We start from the raw sequence: 27,616 nt of genomic DNA, 5'->3' as shown, positions 1-27,616 counted from the left end.
ATTGAATTGTTGGAGTATCATAGGACGAACAAATGTATTTTTTCCAACACAAGCTTCAAAAATGGCCCATTCTATGTACTGCAGAGCTATGAGATCCGCACGATTAAGCAGTACGCGACAACTATCTTCAATTTTTGATTCGATTACCAAATAATTTTCTCCGCGATAAACAATTTTTGTTAATTTATTTACGTCGTCCGTGAAGAGTAAAAGATTTTTATTTCCATCCGGTGTGTCCAATATCATTGATAAAATATTACCAATAAAAGAGTAGATTCGTTTTAAAAAGCAATGCCTTATTGAAATATGGCGAGAAGGTGTTATGATTCGAATTTTAAGTTTGAAATTATCGCTCGGATCGAGCCCAATGTTTAAGAATTTACGGCCGACAAAGTCAATTACAAACGTACTTGAATCAATTAGTTCATTAGGTGTCATGGGTGCAACGTACATGTACTTTGATTTCTTGAATTTAGCAGCATTACTCTGTAGTGATTCGGCCATTGCAAATAAAAAACACACTACCGACTTGAAAATTAACACTACGAAGGCAGCGTATCGACTGATATTGATATAGACCCCAACAGTAAGTCGATGACTTCAGATTCGGTTATTGTGGAGAGGGGAAGGTCTTTTTAATAATTACAAAATCAACAATATTAAATTTTTCTCGGAAATATAACGTGTGTGAGAACTTGACGTTTTTTCTCAGAAATATTGTCAGGTAAAGACATAATATTTCTTGTGATTTGATATACATATTGCATCTTGTTCACAGGAAAATGGCATATTCTTTTGAATAATAAACACATTTTTTTTATCGGAAATATTGACGAAGAGAGATATGGCTAATTACACGTAATTTGATATACATATTCTGAATTATATCGAGAGACTTATGTACGAACTGAAATACATTAAATTAATTACATATTACTAATAGATGTATGATTCTAAGTGGATACAACATCCTAATCATCTCCAGTTCGATTCTTAGCCAGATATTACATTTATTTTAAATATTATCAATAATATTGTGGCGAGCGCACGGATGCATGTTGATAAGGTTCGACGGTATGCTATCCGCGCACCGCTAACAAATGAAAGGCTATGGCGTCGATATAATATATATACACATATATATATATATATTATGAAAAAAATAATAAATAACAATAAAGACACCACGTTTCGAATAATAAACGATATATTTTACATGGTATGAATATTATACATATATATAATAAGAAGCAAGAGGACTCGCGTGAGTCGAAAGAGTCGTCGGTCGAAAAAACACGTGTATCTGTGAAAAACGAGACGGATAAAAAAACGGGTGACAGCTGCCCTGTCGTGGCGGTTGTTCGCGTCGTTGACAACCATGGTGACCAACCGCCCGACAACAATGTTACCACCTCCGAGCGAGAATTATGTGGTGATGGTTCACCACAATATGTTTTCAAATGTATTATCATCTGTATGATAATATTAACGGGTACTTGATATCACAACTGGTATCGGTTATTATCAAAAACCGAATATTCGTTATGGTTTCAAATGTGTTATCACCTGTAAGATAACATTAGCCGTTAATTGTAATCACATTTTATATTATCACAACTGATATCAGATATTAACAAAAACACGGCCGGCCAATAGTATATAATGAGTGCGGTGGGAGGAAGGGGGGGGGGGGTAGAAACGAACACGATCGCTGCAGCAGTGGGGTCGTTGGCGACAAATGCTGTGACCGAGACGGCGGCGGCAATATTTCTGGGAACGCTACGTCACTGCCGGTTGGGTATGTAGTGACGTCTGTAGTAGTGGTGGTGGGGGGTCTGTGACGTATGTCGTGCACGTACATGATCGGGCAGTGGTGGTTCAGAAAGATAAGGAGGATATGCAGGATATGGTGTCAGAACTGTCCAAATTATACTACTACTTATATAAATAAAATTTTTATTTTTTGTATTAAAAAAAGCATTAAATAAATTTATAAATTAGAATATAATTTTTTTTTGTCTCTGAAATATGTTTATGTGTGGGTCATCAATATTTTGATTATGGTTATGGGCTCCTAAAATTGTTTGGCCCCGGGCCCCAAATTATCATAATCCGGGCTTGGCCAATCATAAACTATATAGGCGGAAATCCACTTAGTATTCTGGGGGTGCTCAAGTCCCTATAAAATTAACTTATCAGTAACCCGTAGGGGACTTTGACACTCACATTCCCAAATAAATCTCAAGTACTCGGCCAAATCTTTAAAACAAATAATAAAATAAACAGATAATTAAATGAAAATAAAAATTTACTTATAAAATAATAATAGGTACATAATATAATCAAGACTTTTATTAGATAATAGTAGGTCGAAACAACACAAATACACTATGATGACTATATCATTAGTTATCTGAAAAATAAGTACCTGATAAATTGTTGTCTTAGTAATATCTAAATATAGAAATAAAAGATTTTAAGTATTAAAAACGATATAATGTAATATTATGAATTATGATAAGTATTATTTATTTCTAGAATATATTGGCGGTGCTAAACACCCTTTTAGGAGATTTGAGCTTATGATGAGCAATCTGTAAATGAGCGAGCTGCAAATTTTTTGATCATACAAAAAAAATGTGAGCCACTCAAATCTTCTCCACTAGGGCTGAAATACTCTCAGTCCACCCCGGCACATACTCACGTACACACGCAAACACTCATAAAACATGACATTTAAGGAGACCGGTTGTCGGCTCTCAATACATGTCATGAGTGCGTACATATTGCTCTTATGCTTGTTTTTTATATATTTTCGTTATATGTGTTTAAATAAAATTAAATAAAGTGCATAATAACAAACGAGTGAAAAGAGTCTTGTTATTTCAAAAACCTCATCCTATACTTCAGACGTTAATCATAATTTCTTCGAAGAAGTCGTTCGAGGATCGGAGAGGTAATATATTAGCTTATAACATGTCAGATAATTTATTTAGGTACGTATAACCATTCCCAGTAATTTTCTTGGTTTTTCCATTCATTACAACTTAGTTTATGCTTTTCCGTTCTATACTAATCATAATTCATCCACGAGTACGAGACCAGTATGTGATTTATGCTAAAAACTCATAAAAATAAAAATAAAAAATAATGATACATTTGATTAGAACTATTGTAATATTTTATAAAGCGAGTAGTACATATACCATTCATGTATGATAAATATTTAAGTTATTGAAATTTAAAATGTAAACGTATATATTGGATTTTGTGCAATAACAGTACATGTAAGAATTTTAATGGGACATTGACGTGGTATTATAACGTTACTACATCGGTATTATGTCCATTAGAAGATATGTATAAAAATCATATAAATTATATATTCCCTATCATAATTATGATGTTCATTTATAAAAATATAATATTTCTTTACTTTTGTTAAATATGTTATACTTTTTGTTAGATACATTATAATATAATTTATATTATATATTATATTTTATATTAATTTTAATTTTAATATTTATGTACATAAAACATTAAAAAAATATAATTCACAAAAAAAAATAGCTTATCATACAATTAAGATATACAATTCTGTTATATAATACTAATGAAAACATTGGTGCAAATACTTTAATAAATACGTATATTTATAAAGACACATTTATTACGTCAAATATTTTTAACGTTACGAAGCACTCAAAGACAATGATCAGTTAACTAATACAGCGACATCGTCTGATTCTTGTTGTGTTTCTTCGTCGTGTGTCTTTGCCCACGGTTGAACTTCCGCGGAAGCGAAAATGAAATAAAATATTACTGCTGTTATATTAACGAGTATAATAACCACCAGGATGCAAACCAGAAAATCGTTATGATCTTTCTATATGATGCAGTAGAAATGTAAACAGTGAAACGTGTATGTTCATTTAAATGGATTTAATCAGTATTAAAGAATCAGAATAATTACCAAGTAATCCTTGACTGCAATAAAGAAATTTGTTACGCAGCCATCGAAAATGTAATAAACGGCCGTTATGACGCCGCACAGTATACTGGCATATCGCGGTGCTATGTCCAAATGGTTTACAATAAATCCTAAACACGTGGAATCCAATGTACAGTTTCACGTTTAAACATGATAAACAAGCTTTAGATTCTATAGCATTTGCTAATTTTTATATAATACCGATAAAAATTGCAGAGTTAGTTATACGCATTTTTTTCTATGAAATAAGAATTTCAAATCTAATACTAATATAAGTTTCATATTTTTGTATTTTTTTTAAATTTTAATTTCATAGTACTATTCATTCCGTTTTAGTGCTATAGTTTGCTTAAATGCAATAAACTGGATTTATTTTGTGTTTTTCATAAATTTCTGACTTTTAATGTTAATTTAATTTTTCAAATGTTTAGATAAAACTCTATAAGTGGAATGGAAAATTTATCTTATATCTTTCTTTATGCATCTATTGATGCATAAATAATAATTTTTTTGTTGTTTTAAAATGTATTTAGACAATAACAAAAAAAAAAAAACAAAAAAAAATGTACAATTAAATATAGACAATTTTAAGAACAGACCAGATTTGTAGATTAAAAATAATATTCAAATTATGACAGTTTCGGAATTTTTATTGAGAATGGAAGGAAGAGTTAATTAAACATTCTAAGATTTTAAAAAATTGAAGACAAGTAAGCAATAGGAGGAGAAAGGATAATTAAAAACAATATGGGGACGATCCAACGTCATTTCTACACGAGTTTAGAAATTATACTAATTTTTTTTCTCACTATGAGAATTTGTAGGAAAAAAGTGTTGACTCCTAAAATCGCACATTTTTGATAGGTTAAAACCAAGGCTGGGTAAGTTAATGATATTTTTAACTCAGTTAAATTAATTTGCACCAATAACAAAAAGTTAAAAGTTAAAAGTTAATTTTTTTTATAGGTAAACTCAGTTAAATTAAAAGTTAATACACATTTTTTTTTAATATTTTATTAAGTTAAAAAGAAGTTAATTTTTTTATATAACGCTAAATTTATTTTTTACTAGCCCAAAACTAATTTTTAGATTACAACTATAGTGTTTATTATACTTTACAAAAATACAGTATTTCTATATAGAGTATTGTATTTAATTGAAATTTTTATTTTTTAAAAAAAAACAGTAGTGACTTATAACTTAATAAGTAATAAGTTTTAAATATAATTAATACCTAAAAGGCTAAAAATAATGAATTAATATTATTTATATGTGTGCGTTTGTAATAGAGTATTATTAGTATAACTAATTGTTTAATAATCACAAAATATTTTATTAAATAAATACTTAAGTATTTAATACTTTATAAAATACTAAAATTTAAAATCAATTTAGTAGTTTAAATTTATATGATTTAATAACTATATATTTATAGTTTATACTCATTATATACAAACTAACTTAAAATTATATGAGAAATGAAAATATAATAAGTTTTAATAGTTGGATTATATTTTAACATATACTTTATTAATTTATTAATTTATAACATAAGACCTTTTATTGGAAAATATTTTAATACATGTATAAAGGGTGTTCCTTAAAAGTACAGAGTGATTGGAAAAATATAAAATATTTAATTTTCAACAATTCACGGTAAATCATTATTACATAAAAACTAAAAAAAACTGAAATGGTGAAGTATAAAAAATTAAAAACAAAATAAATTAACTTTTTAACTCATTAATGCCCAGCCGTGGTTAAAACCGTACAATTTTTAAAAATGTATCCAAAAACTGCACACTTTTGATTTCAACCCCAAAATGGTTATACTTAACTACATTAAGTATACTTAATAATTTGTAATTTATTCAAACGAAAAAATTGCATGTATGAGTATTTTAAAATATTAAAAACATAAAAATGTATTAAAAAAAAAACATACACGAGTATTCTAAAATGTATAAAACATAAACTATATACTATACATATATATATATATAGTTATACTGTCCGTATAAAATAATTGTATACCATGTGTATACCTTGTATAATACAAACTCGCATCACTACATATATATATTATAACATTATTTATATTTGTTATACAATGACCGATAAAGTGTGCGGTTTTTGTCTATCGACCTTTTTCGGGTCAAAATCAAAAGTGTGTGGTTTTCGGATACAACCGAAAAAAGTTTGTAATAAGAGGGAAGTAAATAATGACCGACCCAAAGTTAGTTAAACTGAATAATTAACGTTTTGTTTAATTTAAAATTGTTGAACCATGTCTTTCAAGAGGGAACTTTTATATTTTAAAACGAATTTGACAAAAATATGCCCTAATAGAAAGACCAAAAATAATTAATATCTTGATACAGGATTGAAAGAATGTCAGAAGAGGGGATTTTACAAAAAGGATGAGAAATGGTTTCTCAGTGTGGACTAATTATAAGTAGTCTAAATGTAGCCAAATTGTCAGCAAATGAATTGCCAAGAATTCCTAAATAGCTAGGAGCCCTGTTAGATGAAGAGAGAAAATAATGCTTTTTATACGAAAAACAATAGATGAAATCAAATTAATCATTTAAAGAGTATACATTTTTTGATAATTAACCAAGGATAGAAATGTAAATACAATTTGTTGTTGTTAGTATCAATCATGTTCTAAGGGCATTTTAGAGATTATTTTTAAATTTTTTTTTTTTTTTTTATTTCATATAATAACGTATATTTCCGTACTTTTTAGTGCTATAAGATCCGAGCCCTGGTGTAATCATCAAAAGACAGATATGTTAACTTTACAAGAATTCTATATAATTAACAATTTGGTGTTACGAATAATTTACTTACCAAAGGCGTAAAGAACTTCGACCATATCATAAACGATGAAGAATAAATCATCGATCCATGTTTCCTTAGTGAACGCGCAGACGTAATAAAAAATTGCTTGCATTAAGAAGTATGCGCAGCTCCAAAACTTTCGAATGTTAATCGTGGACGTGGATCTTATCTTGGGGTAGAATTCGAGCACAATGATTGTGAATATCATAGTGACGAATATAATAAACGTGTTCATCATTCTATACGATGAAAATCGAAAAAACGTCTGCGCAAAAATAAAAAACAAGATCAAGCGTTGCGATCACAGACTGTAGAAAGTTGTTAACTTGAATAAAAAATAAATATATATATATATAGTTTTTTCGTTTTCTGATATTTTAACGTGATAAAATTTTTTTCTTGTAAGTACTATTGTTTGGTTAGTGTTCAAGTTTTGTGTTTAATGTTATGAAAAACTACATTTTTTTATTGTAGCATTTTAATCTTTTGACAATGTGAAATATTGTTCAAAGGTTTATTTTTAAAAATAAATAAAATTATTAAAGATGAATTTCATAAAGTTACCGCAAATATATATATTTTTATAACCGTTATTTATTCGAACAACGCTACTTGTAATCATCCGGTTACGACGTTACATACCTGTACACCTTAATCGTCCGTCGTTGTACCTTTAGTTATGTTTAGTAAAACTTGTTATCCGTCGGTTACACTTTGTTTATATTCATCATTTGATTTTCGTCTATTATCAATAAGGATAAGCCGATACCACTTTTTACCGATACCCGATATACCTATATAAAACAAATACCCAGTGGTGTATTGGAGGGTATACGCGGTTCTATACGCGGCCGTATCTAGCGTATAGCTTGTAATTTGACAAATATAAATAGTAAAACTTTTGGTTATATTTATGACGTAATTCAGTATCGGATATATTATTATTTTTATGTATTTTTTTTTTTTTTATGAAAAATTCAAATTTGAAAACAAAACAAGTCTTTGGAGAATACTGACGTAAAAAAAAAGTAACCATGATTTTTTTTTTTTGACTAAATTTTTTTTGTTTAAATTTTTTTATCAATGTGACAGTAATAAACGTGATATAAAATTTAAGCGAAGCCTGAAATTTGTTTGTGTCATATTATAAATTTATACCATAAACACGTGCTTTCTAACTTTAAAAATAGATAGAGATATGAATAGTGGTTAAATTAAAAATCAAAACCCCTCAGTAAAATAATTAGTCCATTTGTTTAGCATGTAAAAGTATTATGGAATAAATACAAAAGTATAATATTCTATCAGGTTTTAAGTGAATATTGTTCGAGCGAAACGAGAAAAAAATTTTATGGTTCCTACCATATGATAGTTACTACATGAAATAAGGCGTATACCCATGATTTATTTTAGCAATACATCACTGCAAATATCCGATATTATAATTACAAGTAAAAACTAAGTTGATTTTTAATATATTATATAAAAAAATCAACTTTTTTGGCAAAAACCATGAACCGATACTAAAATTAATCCGATACCACAAACCGATAAAACCGATATTACATAATATTAGTTTTGAATTATTTTACTGTGGCCTACCACAGTACTATTGATATTTAGTAATTAAAATATTGTTATTACTGGTATTAATGTATTTTATACTTGTGGTTTTATTTTTTTTGCGGTATCGGTTCAAATATCGGTTTTGAAAATAAACCGATACAGATATTTCCGATATCACTAATATCGGCCGATACCAAGTATCGATTCTATCATCGGCTCACCCCTAATCATCACGTTATGAATAACATTTCGAAGCCCAACGTTTGGGTCTTACGATAACGTATCATATAGAGCTGACAAGAAAAACAACACTAACTTCTGGCTCGGACGAGATCAACGTCCAAATGTACGGGAACGCCAGGTTGAAAGCTTCGCAGATGACCGCGATCAAGATGGCGACGACGGGCATCGACGTGAACATCGATTTCCACGGAATGTCCGACAGCGTGGGTGCGGTGCACGAATTGATCATCGTGTATGACGGCACGATGTTCGGCCTGAAAATCATGTACACCCAGACGGCGCACCACACAAAGCTGACTGTCCCTGAAAATGCATAATCCGAGTTCAGGCCCGTCGCCGTGTGATCCCCATCGTACACGGGTAACTCTCCCGGTACTTAAGACCAGTAAAACCTCCCGGGCCTACTCAAAGACTACCCACACAGGGTTTACCTGTTGTATAAACTCTCCCGGGTCCGGAGCAACTCCCTCTGCGCATTACACCGTTGTCGATATACTCATATATCAACCAATTGAATAACATCGTAACGATGGGTTACACGGACATAAAATAGACAGTTTTTTTAATTTCTTTTATGATATCCAATTAAACATCAATTTAAACAAGTAATTTCAATTACATGGGGTACTCGATTTCTAACCTATTGATTCGCAATTTTATTTAACAAAACCTCGACAGTGATAATATATACAAAGTTTTCACGAATTCAGGAAAGTTTACATATACTCTTCAGGTAGCTCTGAAGAAGACCCAGGAGAATAATATTGAATCCAGGATATTTTTTTTTTGGGGGGGGGGGGGGTAAAATTTTTAAAAAATTATGAAATACACAACTTAAGTCATAACTGTATGTTACAGATAATGTTACTTGAAAAATTATTATTATTATTATTTTATTTTATGGCATTAAGTTTATTACTCCTATAAGACAGTGCTTCTCAACCTGGAGGTCGCGGCCTCCTAAGGGGTCGTGAAATATTTATTTCATTTAAAACTCTTGAAACGGAATTTAATAAAAAAGAAAAGAACTCACTAAATTTTGGTTAAGACGACAGCAAGATTATCTTGTAATTTCGAAAGTGGCTTTACTTATATTTATACCTTTTGCAATATCTTATCGACATATCTTTGTGAAACTGCATTTTCACAACTTCAAATTATAAAAAAAAATATAGATCATGCATTTCGCAACAGTCTTTAGAAGCAAACTTGCTTATTTCAGTTTCAAATATCACACCTGACATTAATATGTTATGCAAAAATATGTAAGCCACATTAATAATTATAACATTTATTTTTATTTTTTTATTGTTATTATTATTATTAACCTAGCCTTTGTTTGAAACCAAATCAACATTATTACTGAATATTTTTGTATTGATTTATAGTTATTACCAATTATTTTTAGTTTATATATGTTTAAGTTTTATACAATTATGGGATTACATTTCAAAAATATATTAAAAAACATTTATTTTCTTTACATTTTAATAATTTATTTGTGTGAAATATTGCATATAAATTTAGTATATCATTAACAATAAATAATTTATGATTTTGATTGAGGGGGGACTTGACAGTTTTACATTAAATTTATGGGGCCTTACAATAAAAAAGGTTGAGAAGCACTGATATAAGTTATATTGACTATAAGATAAACTAGAAACTTTAAAAATTTGTTCTCGAAATAATTTTATTGAATTGTGTTATTTATAATTTTTACATTGATATAATAATAACTGACTAATAATTGATATAATATAACTATTAAAATAATAACCAAAGTCTTATTTAAATGTGGGAGAAGACAAAATCCTCGCCCCCCCCTTAAATCCATCACCTCGGTAGAGTGTACCAGTCGTTAAAAATCGGGAGAGTTTACAACCGCCCACTGTCTATACTTCCGTATGATTATGATCACACGAATGTGTAGTGTACTCGCCCAATGTGTAAGAATATCCGAGAAAACTGATTATCCCTATTGGAAAGTCGCTGTTTATCTGGTATATTGAAAACAAAACAATCGGTACGTGGAGGACTGACGATTTGTGTAGTTGAATCAACGAGGCCCAAATCCCGTGGAACGGCGGCAGCGCCGTGACCTAGAGCAATATAGTCGCGTGTACTATGATACCGTTGTCGTAACTTAGTCAAAACGTATTCTTACAAACATCATATTTCGCAACAGGTGCATGAAAAAATGTTGATCCAACCAACCTTTACATAAAAGATTCACCATGTATACCACTGATGTTAGAAATATTGAAATCCCGAGTACACTGAAAACGAAACGGACAATGTTATTAACGGTTAATGTTAATCATTAACTGAAATTTTTAATGTATTAACTTTAATATATTACTTTTGTGCTGGATATATACACGATAATACGCCACTGAGCACACTGAAAATCCCGGCTGTAAATGCTAACAAAAATCGATGATGCGAACCAAACTCATTCTAAAATTATGGAATCAAAAACAATAATAAATCGAACAATAACGTTGTACATAATATGTATAAAATCTTTAAAGACTTAAAAATATTAAGCAATTTATATTAAAAACATTTATTCATACATATATTATTTGTTTTAATGAACCATTATGATCACTTATATACGAACGAATTAAAAAACTGTTAGGAGTCGTATATTAAGAATCTTATGAAATATTATAATATTATATACCTATATTATATATTGTATATAATAATGATAATATAACCCGTTTGCGTAAATGTAATTGTTTCGTTCAAATAAAGTAACATTTTTATTTTAAGATCGAATTGATATGTACGCTTTAGCATTACGAATGTGTAATACAAAAAATATAAAATAACGAAAATCATTATGATTTCTAATTTTGGTCACGTTTTCCATCGGCAAGTAAAGCATTGGTACTATATAAACATCGAAAATACGTATATAGAATCATTAATTATACTATTATGGTTTTAACATCTAGCAAAGAAAATATAATTGTAATTATTATTAAATAATTAGGTCGTATTGTTGTATTCAAAAAACATCACACTACTCTGTAATACCATATTTTTACACAGGAATATTTTATAAGTATATGACATTTATATATTAATATGTTATAAGTTGTTATTCTCGGGTTTATCGTTTATCATAAATATGTGGTTTTAAGGTTTATCATCGTCTTCCCTGATAATTGCATTTTATTCTGGTTTGAGCAAAGTTTTTTCTTTTTTTTTGTTGAAAGATAAATATATTAAAAATCAATACAGTACTAGTAAAATACGTGTTCACATTACTAACAAAAATAACTCAATAATTTATTTATTAAAGGGAAATAGAATTAACAATATGCGATGATAGAACTAAAAAAGTGTGATTTCGCTATGTGAAATAACATCTTAAATTCGAATAGGGTTTAAATAATTGATGCGAAACGATAAGAATACGATCACTTGGTAACTGACAACCATAGTTTCTTTTTCCAGACAGAAAATAGGAAGGAAACTCGTAATAAATTATGAATATCGTACTATCAAATTTACTATAGCAGGTAATTGCTATTTCTGTATCTGGTAATTAGGTTAAATATCTATATATAATATACAATTTTTTATACGAAAAACAAAGTTAAAACATGTTAAATCATTGTTGAATCAACGAAAATAAATGACATTAATGATAATTAAGAAAAAATTATCATTATAATGTACTTAGTTAAGCTGTCTTCAGTAAAACGTAAAAATTAACAAATTATTATTGTAAAAAATATTTTATTTGCAAATCTCATGAGAAACTTTGAAATAACTAATAAATTTGTGAGTCACATATTTTTTTATAACATTTTTCCTGATATTTCGAGGGGGGTTAATAAACTCATATAACCTCCCCTGCATTCGCACCTGATATATTTGATAATATTTTATGTAAACATTTTAATTTGCAACATTAAGAATACAGTTTCTTGTAAACGCATTTGAGTTGTATTAGATTAATTATGATTATATTATAATTATTAATTAATTAAACGTCTTTTTGAGCCCTGGTTGTTTAATTTAATTAATTCAACTCTGTGATAACCTCTTTAATTCGATGTTTATATACTTCAGTATCTAAACCAAAATAAAATAAACAGCTCGATCCTGTACTGTTTTATTGATTTCGGGTAGCGGTATGGAATTTGAATGATTTAATGTGTTCTCAATAAATTCAAATTACCGATCGTAATATAATATTTTAATACAGTTCTAATTTAGTATACTCACTTCAACGATTTGCTGCCAAAAATTATTTTGCATCATGTTTACAAGCATTACACCTACGACAAAAATGTATTATGATTTGTTTAATCTTAACGAACACGTATAAAAATGTATAATATCATAGAATTAGTTGAACATATCAAAATATTATTACAATTATTACAAAATATTATTACAAGCTTGTACACCGATATTTATTATTTTTAATAGATATTCTTGGACTTATATATAATGTGATGTAAATATTTTACAACTATTTATTTTTGCGCTAATATTTATTATTGGACGTTTTTGTAAGACGTAATTACCGCACACAACTGTTTACTGCGTTGGGTTCGAAATATTTTCACAATTAATTTATCACAATGACTTACCTATGAATGCAACGAAAATTTTTGCATACTCTCTGTTAAAATATTTCATTTTTATACGAACACATTCGTCTCTGAATCTAGACACCGATTGCCCCGGCGGAGAAAGTGATTCCGTCGGGAACGACGAACTTTTAAAAGTCTGATCAGTATAACCGTCCATTTCCTACGTTTTTATAGTATGCAATTCAAACGTTTTGGCAACGAACTATAACTGAAAAAAAAAATCGAATTCACATGAACTTTAATAAACAGAAAAAGAAAAACTATTGTCATAATATTATTTCATATACGTTTTGTGAACGTAAATGCAACCTAAATACTATGGGACGACATCCGCACAACAGGCAATGTGCACTATGATAACATTAAGATAAGGCGCTATCTCGTGAACATTAAACGTTATTAATTGTATTGTGTATGCCGGGAACGATAAAATATTATGTCGTGCGCCCGGTGAGCCTTTGCTTCGTACTTTACTCTCACACACCGACCGACCTGTGTATTTTGTGTGTATTTGTTAGTGTGTTTACAAATAACCAATAATAAAAAATGATAACACGTTTCAGATAAAAATTAGTAGCCGTATAATCAGCGGCGGGTTGGCCCACCGGAATACCGGGAAAATTCCTGGTGGGCCGGTAATCGTATTATAACACTAGGCCGATCTACTTGGATTAAAAATTATTTTATAAAAATAATATATTTAAGTATATTGTATGTGATTGTAAGATTTTGATAAAAACCTAGTATAAACGTGATATAAACAGTTTTACGAGCATTTAATCCATGGATAAAGGAGACTTTTATGGAAAATTATTATTATTGGATGATGGGCCGGTCATACGGTAATTTCCCGGGCCGAAATATTTAGCCAATCCGCCGCTGTGTATAATACACAAATTAAATAATATTAACGGATATGAAGAATATATGAAAATCACAGCAACATCAAGGTATAAAAAAATATAGTAATAATAATATTTATGGTTCTTTTAGCAAAACAGAAGAAAGGTATAATGTAAACTTAATATGTGCAAAAATAATGTGTAGCCTTTCTGGCACAATAAAATAATAAATATATCGCCCTTTTGACCTAATAACTAAATAATTCTAAACAAAAAATATAATAATTAAATAATATTAAAAAAAGAACTCACATCTTGTGGAGCGCAGTCTGGCCAGCTGGTCCTACCTAGGTATAATAACTATAATAATAAAACTAATGACACAAAAAAAAGGAATAATATCGGGCGATCCACGACCACGAGACAAATTATAATAACAAAAAAAAAAGACAACAATTTTCGCTTGTACATCAATAATATCACCTCAGCACTACGGAACGGACTCAAAATTGCTTGGGCGGCCGTGTTAGATGAAATACGCAGCTGACGCGGCTGCATGCGATAACTCTCTGTGTAATCTGCATATAATAATTCACACACGATAATAGAATATACAACAAGGTCAAAAATTATGTGTGACTGTGTGTGTGTTTGTGTGTGATATCGATTGACGGTAGCGGCGAGCGCAGAGACAGGCTATTTCTTTTTAAGTGGCGTTGACATGTTATGTGTACGCGAAATACGTTTACGATCGAATTAGAATAGGCGCCCCGTAGGAATGGCAAATATACCAATTAAAAACCTGTTGGCGGTAAGTTTGTTTTCACGACGATCGTTGATCTGTGTGACGATCTATTCCGGTTAATAGGAAATCGTACGGCAATGATCATGTCTGTGAGACATGTGCAACAATAACGACAAGTGAAACGTATAATTAACTTACGATCGGTCGGCCCAGGATTGTATCGATGGTTTCGTGTCGACGCATCGCGGGTTACCTCGGGTCCGTACGATTATGATACGATCGAAAACAGCTTTCGATAATAAACGAGGGAAAAAAAAACACCGATCGGAACGAGAATATCATAACGTGATACACGGATACAACGGATGTACACGAGCTTATTTCGGTCGTGGGGTGTCCACGTGATGAAAAAGGTACCTACTCGAAACGGTGGTGTCCAATCATGAAGCCGCGTATACATGTGCGAGCCGAACCTACCGCGAACCACTTATGAAGTGTTCGAATCATGTTCGTTAATTTCACGTACACACTTGCGATCCGTTCGCGAACCAATACCAACGGCGAACCAACGATGAACTTACTGAAATACCGGCAGTATCGTTCGTACTTGTCTACTAGTAACTACTAACAATGTCTTCCGAAGAGTATGCGATGCTGGTTTCTCCCTCCGGAAGGAAGCCAATAAACAAACAACCTTCTTTTTGCGGTCATCGATAGGCTTCTTCGCCATAGCAGCGGCGATTTTCCTCCATGCATCCTCTTTTAAATGCTTTTTAAAATGATTCTCGTTTTTAGGATTCCACAATAAAGGTTTACTTTTGTAAATATCAATAAGCTAAATAGTTTCTTCCTCTGACCACTCCACGATAAAAATAATGATGTTCGTAAAAACTGACGAACCTGTCAACGTACCGTCCAAACTTACACTAGGTTCGCGTTGCGTTCGTGAAAAAAACCGACTATCGATGGATCGGCGCGAGCGGTTCGCGAACGGTTCGCAGTAGGTTCGGCTCGCACATGTATACGCGGCTTAACGTATTCCGATGCCGTGTCCCACTTGGACCGAACCGCTGACGTTTCAGATTCTGAGCGAATGTGTTTTAATACGCTACTTCTTCCGTACGCGTAAACACTGCCTGTCGTGATGTTGTTCGTGTGTACGCGAGACCCGTTCGCAACCATCCCGCACAATATGCGTTGACCACGTGCGGTTGGCCGAAAACGATTTGGATCGAAACGTCCGTCATAAACCGGTCGACCAATACGTAATATTCCATCGAATAATACGTGTCGGTTGGCTTGGTAAAAGCATTTTCACGCGATTGAGATTATCGGACTGATATAGTTGAACACGAAATGAGTCTTACAATCAACAAAAAAAAAAAAAACCCACAATTTACGAGGTTCCTAAATAAAATTTAAAATTGTTACGTGAAAATTAAAAATAATGACCAACAAAATGATTTTACTCCGAAACATTGTCGTAACACGACGTTGGCACTTGTTGCACCGAGCTACCGGGAGCGGACGTTATGGAAATGAACTCGTCGCGCGAGCCAAACCGTTACGACGCAACGATAGACGTTGCCGAGGTACTTATTATTGCGTTAAGATGATTGCGAGAGGATAAAATAAAAATTACCGACCGAAACAATATGCGCACACGCCGGACCGGAACTTGGTGCACCTCTGTAAACTTGTGGCGTTGATTATTTATCCCTCGTCCGCAGCGGTTCGATCGGTCGTAAGACGTTTGGTAACGGGAACACGTTGACCGAGATGCAACAGTAGCCCGTTAGCTAATTGACACCGACGTTAAATGATGGGCGGAATCGGTTTCGCGCTAGCGCGTCACAATAATACGGTCAAACCAGAATATAGTTATTATCTTTTTTTTTTTTTTTCTGTGTTGATATTAATATGTCACTGGTAAAGTGTTGCGCGGTTTTACGAATTGTTTTATTTCATTTTAATTTTTTTTTTTCTTGTCGCTGCAAAAAAAAAATTGTGTACACGAGATGAATGCGCGCATATGGTCGGATGTCATCCATTTAATCTCATTTCCTTGATTGCGTGTTTATAAATTGTTGCGAATAAAAAAAAAAAAAAGTCCTTGAATTTTCTGAAATTTATCGTTTTATCGAAATATTATCTATTCCGTTTTCGAAACACATTAATGATTAGTCAATATCTATCGTTAATTTTTTATTCGTGCATTCAACTCATTCGTCCATAGGTATAAATATTTTTACAAGCGAAAGTATATTATTTCAACTCTTAATCGGAACAAAAAAAATACAAATGCATTCATAGGGAATACAAATATCGCTTCTCCGGTGGAACAACAGCGTAAGTGAAAATGTAATTGTTCTTCAGAAAACGTAATTGTTCCATTGGACATGTGATTAAAAACCGGTATTTTCAACAATGACGAAACTGTTCTCTAGCGGTCAATAATAGGTATTATACTTATGTCATTGTTCCATTCGATAAAATGAAATGTTATTGTACTGTTGTCGTACTTATGTCTAAAAGTCAAAAATTTGCACTTATGTCGTTGTTCCACCGGAGAAGCGATATGTTACATGATATATTTTCAAGTAATTTGTGCGTTCTAATTAAATTGTATCGCACGACAATTTTTTTATTCATCGGTAGAAAACTTAAAAATATTATATATTCTCAAACTATTATATGTATGTAATTTTATTTTTCAAAGAACTGTAGAATTCAAAACATGTTGAAACTGACTGTATACACGCTAAATTTATGTATTTCGATGTAACTATAGAAACTCTTGGTTCCTCAAATTACACCTTCGCTCTTGGTAGACGCAAAAATTATCAGTACTGCATGATGGATCTGTAAAATAATAATATGTGTATTTGGTAAGACCACTGTCGAGGAAAGGGAACAATGATAGATTGACAACGTTCACTGAAACTATATATTATAGTCAAAGGACAATTGAAAATAATTTAAGATCAATAGTACATATAATTATTTTTGAAACACTAAAATATATTTAAATTTTAAAATTACATCAAACAAATTTGGCTAAGTAGTAGAAATGGTAAAATATTTTAGGAAGATACTAAGTATAATGAGACTTGTTCATACAATATGAATTATTTTTAAAAAAGCACAACATACATTAAATGGTAAAAATCGCTTGAGTATAAATCTCGACCGCAAACAAACATTAAACGAAATCGTTTGACAGTTGACAATCAATTTGTACAACCACTTAAGTATAATATTAGTACTGTACATGTCGAAATGAAACGGACTATGTTATTATTTGTTGTCAAACCACTAAGATCAGCTACCGGAGACGATGGATTACGGAACCCTTTTTCAAAAAATAGTTTTACTCGATATAATATTATAATAATACTGTCGACATTTTTTCGTTGTTTTTGTTACTCAAGTTGCGTACGTGTAAATAAAACAGTTAGCAAAACTTATGATATTAACGCGATTTCGTATACGGACAATTGTTTCCCGATTGTAATCCGATAGCTAATCGAAGGGATCTGACGCCAATTTTAAAAGTATTTTGTTCGCGATACAATTTGGAAAATTATACGATTAGTACATTAATTGTTTTTTTTATCGTTTCCGTTTATTTCGCATGCAGTGTTCTTGTACTTAATAAATAGTTATTTATTACGGACAATGATATAAGTTTTAGGATAAAATTCTACAGTCTATTTTATTCTAAGAAATTACGTAAAGTATAGTATAGATTACACTAGGTATATATTTGTATAATAAATTTATTTTTTATATAGAAAATTCAAAGAAAGTATCCAATATTATTAATGTTATAGTAGTCTTAATTTTTTTTTTTAAATATTTTTGACTTTTCGCATTCATATAGAAAAAAAAGTAGACTTACAGTTATCGACCTATATATGTAATTAATTAAATATAAACACATTATAACTAAATAACCACTGTTGCAGTGTATAACATATAATCGAGAGAGGTGATAATATTAAAATACGTTTCGAAGTATAATTTACTTAGAAAAATAACGAGAAACATTGCAATAATAATATTAACTTGTAGCCTAGGTGTACAGTATAATATATAATATTATTCTTACACGTTAACTTATTCATATATATAGCTATTTTTTAAACAAATAATAACCTACAATTTAGAAAATAAAATACATTATATACACGTATTATAAATATAACAAATAAATTACGTTTAATTATATTAAAATATTATACAATTTTTTGATCGAAACGGTTAACGTACCTTAATTGTATGTGCTTTTCGAGTAACTAGTGCAGTGTGTGACGAGTAAAATATGTTTTATTTTTTTATTTTTTATCATATGACAACATGATAAACTTATTATTTAATGTGCATATATTATATTTTCATTTATCGAGGTATATTATTGTTATTATTTTATTAATCAATTTATTATTTTTAATATTATTGACAGTGACATTATGTGTATAACGAGTGCTGTTTAAATTCGTCCGTATCGATTATAAATTATTGTCAGAGTTGATTTATTTATTGTCAGCGTTAAGGCAAATCGTTGTGTTCTGAATATTTTGAGGAAATTATAAAACCACTGTTCGAACCGAAAAGCATAACAAAATCGTACATTAAAATAGTATAATAACAATAATGTTTTAACAAATAATGGTACGCAAAATCAACAAATTTACAAAATCTAACCTACCTATTAAAAATTATAAACGTGAAAAGAAAAAAATTAAAATTAATAGGAAAAAAATTTAATTAAATCCTTAAAAACTAACTTAATCCTATTTTATTGTCGTGTCAGCCTTGAGATATCTATTGAAATAGATATCTCATGTCTTAATCGTATTATTATTACTAAGTCTTAACTGTTTTAAATTACACACATAAAACACAATATATTATTATTTTAAGTATTACAAATAACATAAAATAACCTTAAAATATTATATTACTGTAAATATAATTATTATACAACATTTTAATTTACGTACCTATATAAGCATGATTGGTATGGGTGATTATTGTATATCGTAATACGAGTGTTTTCCCGTAAAATTAAATAGGGACTGTTAAATAAGAATGAAATAGAGACGTGATTAATAGCTGTAATACATTTATCGACATTTAATTAAATTAAATTTCAAAATGTCTGCCCGATGTATCATATTGTTTCTGTAGCAGTTATATTTTTAATTTCACTCGTATGGTTCTACTATTTAGATCAATTGGAATACCAGGAACAAAATACCGAACAGTATTATTTATATAAAAATTATCGAAAAGAACAACAACAACAAAATACCAAAAATGAATCCTATTTTATGTATTATCCATTATTAATACTTGTAACTTTTGATGCGATAAAATAAATACATATTTTGCAGCGAGTTATTACGGGATTGTTTACGTATGAATACCGAATCGCTGTGAAATTGAAAAATTAAAGAAAGTCATTGGTTATAGAGTAAAGATAGTTATTATTCTATATACAATACACAAAATACAACAGTTAACATCGTCGAGATACATGTTCTCATATATTATTTTATCGCTAAAACTTCAGCGTTTTGTTTTGTAGAACAAAAATGATAATATTTTATGTATATATCATAACAAAAAACAAACTAATACAATTTTAATTGACATTATTTAAAGAACTTCTTAACAATATCTTATCATTATAAGCAAACGGTGTGAAAACAAAAATAAATAGAACGAATCGGAAAGAACGTTAAGAATGTTTAACTCAAAAAAATTAGGGATCTTTATTATATATAAATAGACATTGCGATGCTTACCACAGTTGTGCAAGAAATAATATACGTCATTTTCGAAAACCGAAACTTAATTATTTAAAATTAATTTAGTTATCGTATATTTTTTGGGGAGTAAGAAAAAACTAGCTCACCCAGCTTCGATGCCGTGGCTCGCGTGTATCGTATCACAGTAGGACGAATTTTGAAAAGGCTTACGTTACACGAAGGCAACGAACAACAAATACCTTAATATTTATTATAAAACACCAATTATCTTCTACGCACCTACGAAAAATGATTTTATTCGTATCTAATGAAAAACTACAAATAGTGACTGTACACCGTAGCGGAATCTGCGATTATTATTCTAATCGTGTACAGCGACCGATCTCGACAGCTTAGGAGTGGAAGTTTCTGAAATCGTCAAAACACCATTATAATAAATCATATATATATATATGTATAGGACTGACTGATTGGTTAATAAAGCGAATCGTCCGCTGTTTATTCAAAGAATCATCGAGACCGATTGCCGTATGAGTGAAAGGTAAATGTAATAATTATTATGTAAAAAACGCGATCGTTGTTAACGGATGATGCAGGTTCTTCGAATCACCGCAAAATTTACCATAGAAATTCGCTCTTAGGTCAGTAGTGGAATAAAAAATCATGCCAAACAAACGTGTTTAACTTTATTATACTGTTAATATCGTATCGGAGAACATTAAAGAGAAATACTAAAAAACATGGTGTAATCACCAATGAGGCTATACACGTTCATATGAATCTATGATATATGTATAAATTTGAACGATAGACTACCGGAATTAAATGTGTTATGGGATTGATAAACGAATGTGAAATAACGTTTTAGCAACCACTTGTTACGAACCCTGATGACCGCCCGCACGTACACCGAACTTATACACTACACTATGTTGATCTGTTCTAACACCTATATATATATAAATAGAGTTAGTAATAATATTTTGTTCGCTGAGAATCTAAGAAAACATTACGCATAGTATAGTTTATTATAAACAATACAATACGTGAAGTAGAAAGTAAATAAATCACGTCGTGTTCCACTCGCGAGATTGTACGTATAAAACATAAATCACATAAAATTGCTATCGTCGATAAATCAAAATCAATATTACGGTATTATTAATATTGTCCAAATGACAAGAAATATATAGTTTAATATATGTAGAAATATAACGAGTAAACAAATAAAATATATTCAGAGTGAACGGTTGGATATATAACACGCGTTTGTTTATTTTTCCACATAGCAACGTGATGTTATACTGAGCAGTGATCAATAATGTTACGAGAACGAAGAGTCCCTGCGTATTAACCACGCGCGCGTTCTTCGAATGGTTGAAAATATCTAGTAGGTACCTACCCAAATGCGACCAAGTCGTAGAGCCGACGAAGCTTAAGGATTGTATAATATTATATAGTATATCTATTACATTCTATAGTAGTCTACGTGTAAAAAAAAAAAAAATGAACAATAATCTAATCCATACATATTTATGTGATATACATACACAATATATAAAAGTATGTATCTAGTGAATAGAAATATCGATAAATGCACATTACGCTACTAGAGAAACGTGAGAAATTCGTATTCTATGTTCTAGATGCGAATTATTTATTTGAACAAAATAATGAAATTTATTATAATTACCATTAATACTATAAATATAAGTATAATTAAAATATTATAATATTAAATTATCATCGTAATTGAGACGAAATTAATTATATAACTATAGGTATGTGAACACGCTTAATGCTACGAAATAAAAATAATAATAATACCAAAATTACGCAACTAACGATTATTGCTCATGAGTTATGCATATGAAGTATATGTTAATATGTTCACGATGGATATTCGATCGGTCCGCACTGTTCGGTAGTATTTACTCGGATGGCGCGAAAGGGTTGGTGGCGGCAGGTTTGGCCAGAAACGGATTGGTCGGGTTGTCGGTTGGTGGCGCGGGTACAGCATCGTTGTTACCGATTTTCAGTCCTGCGTTTACGAACCCTTTGTCCGACTGCTCGACCGAGCCGTACGACGAGAGCTTCTTTTTCTCGGTACTCACCTGGAATCCCACAAATAATTTAATTACAAACATTCGTTTGGTTGGAAAAAGCAAGCTCGTGTAGCACGTGTTGTGCGCGTTTACAAATTTTGACAGAAATCATTAAACGTGAACTGATAAATATATTTCTTAAAATATTTTAACAAAAACCCATGCTCGGTGTAGGCAACTCAAAATATGCCTATTCAATGAATTTCTAACGCGATCGCACTATTCCAGTTCATGGTTAAAAACTAATGCCTGAACTACAACGATCGGTGTTTTCTCCCAGACCAGAATCACGGTACAATTAATAATCAATTATAATAAACTGTCTTCTTAATCGTCTGAACGCCATCGTTAAGGATTTCATGATAGCGTCGTGTTAAAAATAATAAATGCCTCACGGTTTGCACCACGGCTACTCCTGCCCAGTGTCCGCCGATCGACAGTTAAATATAGATAGATAAGTATACACGTGTACGTCACAATGCGAATAGTGAATAATGGTCGACTCCAATAACGACATTCCGTTAGCACCTTTCCGATGATTGACCCGCACCCTTCGGATTTAGTCGAATTTCCTGCCCCGCCAACGCATAATTTACAATACGATAAACCGTTTCGCGACGGTTTCCGTGCGCGCAACCTATTCGTACGCTCGCGGGAGACTGACCTCGTCCATTTGTTGGTCTTCTTCGACTTTGGGCTCGGCCCATGGTTGCAGTTCTCCTGAAGCGAATATGCCGTAGAACACCACGCCAATGTAATGTATGACGGCTGCCAGTATGAACACCTCGCTCCAACTTTGTCTTGTCTGCAAACGATTCGAGAAAATTACAATCAACCATGTAACAATAACGGCGCGGCGTACGTACCTTGTGCCTGATGATGATGTTTATGGCGATCGGACATAGAAGACCCGCTATCGTACCGATTCCGTTGGAGATGCCCATCAGTATGCTGGCGTATCTCGGCGCGATGTCCAAATGGTTTACGTTGAACCCTGCGAAACATACAACGTGAACATACAACGATTTTTAATAAATCAACGTGCGTTCGCCCCCATAATCCTCTCCTGCACTATAAGAATATTTATTAAAACTTGCCGGAAATAGCGAAACCGCTGAATGCTACGCCACAGGTTAGCGCTATTGTAGCGGTGACAGGTGTTTCAGCGTTAGCTAGCACGAGGAAGAACGTGGCTTCCATACCGAAACCACCACAGTTGAAAATCTTCCGAACGCTAGTCGTAGAGAGAATGCCATTTTTTCGTATATGATCAGCTAGGAGACCTCCGAGGGGAACCACTATGGTCATCAACAGATGCGGTAATGCACCGATGTAACCAGTCTATGAAAAAAAAATAAAATAAATGTCAGGCGATTGAAATATTAAAGTCGACGAACGGCTATGAGATCGATATATTCTTAAATATAAAATTTTATTTACGTTCTAGTTAGTGTTACGTAAATATATTTTTTTCTTTTTCGATACCTATCTGTTTATGATACAGGAAAGGAATACACTGATACAGGAAAGTACCCAGAAATTTTTTATGAGAGAGGGTCCAAAATTTTTATTTTATCTGTTATCTAATTATAATTATAGTTTAACTTAATACCAAAAAATTACTTTAAATATACTAAAATATGGTTTATACATTACAGGTATATTATATAATCTATAAACATTGTATATTGAAGATAATAGGAAATTAAAATACACTATATACTATTATTATACTATTTACTACTAAACCGTTGAGTATGTAGAAATTTCAATGGGAGGGGTCTGGTTCCAAAACCACCCCATGGGTACGCCCTTGCATTAATCACATGGTTAATTTGTCGGCTTACTGCGCAGAGTAAACCACTTTTTCAATCTACATTAGGCTGAAACAACGGTCAGGTAAGACGATATGAGTACGATAACTGTGATAGCAGTGCGCAGTAACATAGCCAAGTATATATTTTCTGTGTTGAAATCCCTTTCATTGTTTTGCTTTGGAGAAATGGACTAGATTGGAAACCGTTTCCGATATCAGGCTTACGCCTATACTAGTAGATGGATGTTTAAAGGATTTGATAACAGATAAGTAGTGGTTGGAATAGGTTAAATAATTTGGGTCAGTTGGTTCGCCCATTTTAAAGGATATGAGTTTGATGGACGAAAGAAGATGTTTTAACTAATAGTCGAATGGAGATCATAATCGGAAAACGAGTTTTTATACAACATAATTCTGGATCGTGATTGAATCGATTCTTGGATGGTTTTGAAATTGGTACATTTTAAAAGAAGAAAACACCTTTCCTCCTACTTTGGCCGTATTTATGCGAAATATGAATCAAACAAAAATATATAAATTATATTAAACACTTCAGATTTATGCAAAATATGTTATCGTTATATTATTATGAATCTAAATAAACGTTTATCGTTATTTTTACTATTTGCGGCTTAAATTTAAGATAATATATGATACGCGAAATCCACTACAGTGTATATTTCGTTATAAAATTAAGCCACTCCTCCGGAAGAGAAATTCTGTTGGCTACGGCACTACTTGACTTATAATACAGTGTCACACTGTCACAGTGCGGTCAAAACATTTGACGGAGTAAGATCGAATCAATTCAAGAGCAACGCGGGGATGAAATACCCGATGCGTTTTAAACGACCACTACAATAATATTATAATTTGATGTGCGACACGGCACTGCAGGTTCAAATGTAAACCATGTAAGCAAAAAGTCGTATTATAAATTATAAATGTCATATAGCGTCGAGATCGTACTAACCGCGGACACTTCGAAGTTGAAAGAATGAAGGTACGAGGCTTGGAACAGTACAAGGAGGTAGAAGTTCCACGACCGGCAGAAGTTGGCGACTATGATCGCGTACACGGGCATCGAGGTGAAGAATTCTTTCCAGGGCGTGTTGACGATTGTCGGCGCCGGTGACATTTGGGCCGCGCCCAGCGACTTTTCTATATAGTTCAATTCTTTGGCCGATATGGTGGGGTGGAGACTCGGTTTTTCGAAGCACAACCACAGCCAGAACACGTACCATATCAGTCCCATCACTCCTGTAAACGTAGAGCAGGACGGTATTAAGACACATATTGTTTCACACGCAAACGTGGATGCGCGAAAGATTAGTAACGTGTTTGTGGAAGAGAGTATACAAAGAGGACGTACTTAACCCCAACCTCCACCAAAGAAATTCTTGAAAATTGCTCTTCAAATATTTTATACGTCATTTGTATAAATTTGTTTGACAATTCTTAGAATTTGTACGACACTAGTATTCGACCAATATCAAAAATACAGAAGGGGTCTGACGACACATGTTTACAGCCCCTCCAGATTTAAATAATTAAGTTTTCATATTCTTTACACTGCACGATTCAAGAACTCAATTTGTATGAATTTGTATGACCATTTTTGGAATTTATATGCAACCCCCTCCCACATCATAATCGAAATACCCATTTTCCCATGTTCCCCCTCAATTCGAAAATGTCTACTTTTTCCTTTGCGAAAATTGAATAATTAAACCAATTGAAGTATAAAAATTTACACTGTAAATTAAAAGTTCACATGAGGTCGTTGCAATTTCAACTATCGACAAAGATTTTTTCTGTAAATCATCATAAAATTCCCAATAACTCCCACATCTTCTTGCATATATTGAGTAATTCCCTATGGAGCTTCTACGAAAACTTTTACCTAATAGAATTTAAAGATTGTGCTTAATTATATATAATATATGGCTTAATATAATCGTATACACAAATAGCTCAAACAGAATAAATACTAAAATTGTATAATGTGCAGTATAAAATTGTTAAACAAATGACTGATATCGACAAAATTAACTGAACCCAATACAAAAATTATAATAATCGGGTTAAAAATAGATGTAATCTTATAAATCAAAAATCTAAAAATATCATTTATAATAAAGTATAAAAGAGTAGATATTTCCGAATGGGGAAAGTAATGGGAAAATAGGTATTTTGATTATTAATTGGAAGGGGTTGCATACAAATTCCGAAAATGGTCACACAAATTCATACAGATTGAGTTCTTAAAGCGTGCAGTATAAAATATATAAATACTAAATTATTTACATCTGGAAGAGTTGGAGATATATGTCTGTCAGCCCCCCATCTGTATTTTCGATATTGATCGAATACTAGTATCGTACAATTCTAAGAACTGTCAAACAAATTCATACAAATGACGTACAAAATATTTGAATAGAAATTTTCAAGAATTTCTTGGGTGAGAGGTTTGGGGACACGTACGTCACAAAGGGGTAGGGCACGAGGTACCGTTTCCTGCGTTCATGTTTGTAAACAGTATGATGAATACAGAAATGCATTTATGCTATAGAACGTTGGATCTGTGTGTCGATAAATATCCGATATGTATTCATCTGAAATACCATGTTAATTACCTACAACTATGTATAATAGTATAACTACTTATAATACAAGTAAATAAAATAAAAATAAATAAAAACAAAACGATTCAAATCGACGGCTGATTTGGATGTTATTCGACTCATTTTTGTGCCCTAACCCCATCCATCTCTCCGTTCAAAAATTACCCGTTAATGTACCCGTGCATTCGGGGTGTTTACACCTACGTCCTTCACAATGCGTCGAAATCACCTACCATACACGTAGAACGGTGCCTCCCAACTGAACCAGTCGATCAATGAGCCGGACAGTGGCATGCCCACCACGACGCCCGCGTACGATCCGCACAGGGCTATGGTGGCCAGTCTCGATCTTTCCAGTGGCGGGGCCCAGTGTCTCCAGATACCGTGACAAGCTGGATACGTAACGCCCTAAACATTATTTATTTCGCTGTAGTCTAT

General features: G+C 31.7%; 2 protein-coding genes across 7 annotated transcripts in view; both read right to left on the bottom strand.

Annotated features, from left to right (window-relative positions):
* Positions 1 to 3,635: 3,635 nt before the first annotated feature.
* Positions 3,636 to 16,701, bottom strand: LOC112690183 (vesicular glutamate transporter 2-like). 6 transcript variants are annotated; one of them, XM_025564133.1, is made up of 12 exons: positions 15,055 to 16,701; positions 14,595 to 14,689; positions 14,424 to 14,458; positions 13,267 to 13,477; positions 12,896 to 12,948; positions 11,010 to 11,107; positions 10,815 to 10,926; positions 10,590 to 10,749; positions 8,721 to 8,950; positions 6,848 to 7,103; positions 3,977 to 4,104; positions 3,636 to 3,889 (listed from the first exon to the last, which is right to left on the bottom strand). In XM_025564133.1, the coding sequence occupies exons 4-12, from the start codon at positions 13,424 to 13,426 to the stop codon at positions 3,719 to 3,721; spliced, it is 1,368 nt and encodes a 455-aa protein (XP_025419918.1). In that variant the 5' UTR covers positions 13,427 to 13,477; positions 14,424 to 14,458; positions 14,595 to 14,689; positions 15,055 to 16,701; the 3' UTR covers positions 3,636 to 3,718. The 6 variants fall into 6 exon arrangements, with proteins under 6 accessions (XP_025419918.1, XP_025419919.1, XP_025419917.1 ...); XM_025564134.1 differs by having other exon boundaries at positions 14,424 to 14,454; XM_025564132.1 differs by having other exon boundaries at positions 14,424 to 14,689; positions 16,503 to 16,701.
* A 5,666-nt stretch (positions 16,702 to 22,367) lies between these two features.
* The window catches only part of LOC112690182 (vesicular glutamate transporter 1-like), a 74,859-nt gene continuing 69,610 nt past the window's right edge, over positions 22,368 to 27,616 (bottom strand). The window contains exons 9-14 of the mRNA XM_025564131.1: positions 27,412 to 27,586; positions 25,528 to 25,814; positions 23,836 to 24,079; positions 23,605 to 23,732; positions 23,403 to 23,543; positions 22,368 to 22,747 (exon numbers count right to left, since the gene is read on the bottom strand). Coding sequence (XP_025419916.1) covers positions 22,565 to 22,747; positions 23,403 to 23,543; positions 23,605 to 23,732; positions 23,836 to 24,079; positions 25,528 to 25,814; positions 27,412 to 27,586 — 1,158 coding nt within the window. The 3' untranslated portion in view covers positions 22,368 to 22,564. The remainder of the gene's footprint in view (positions 22,748 to 23,402; positions 23,544 to 23,604; positions 23,733 to 23,835; positions 24,080 to 25,527; positions 25,815 to 27,411; positions 27,587 to 27,616) is intronic.

The sequence above is a fragment of the Sipha flava genome, unplaced genomic scaffold, assembly GCF_003268045.1.
Source record: "Sipha flava isolate LNK unplaced genomic scaffold, YSA_version1 492_pilon_pilon, whole genome shotgun sequence".
In the NCBI taxonomy this organism is placed as follows: Eukaryota; Metazoa; Arthropoda; class Insecta; order Hemiptera; family Aphididae; genus Sipha; species Sipha flava.
The sequence above is the reverse complement of the archived record's forward strand: the minus strand, read 5'-3'. Positions and strand labels throughout refer to the sequence as shown.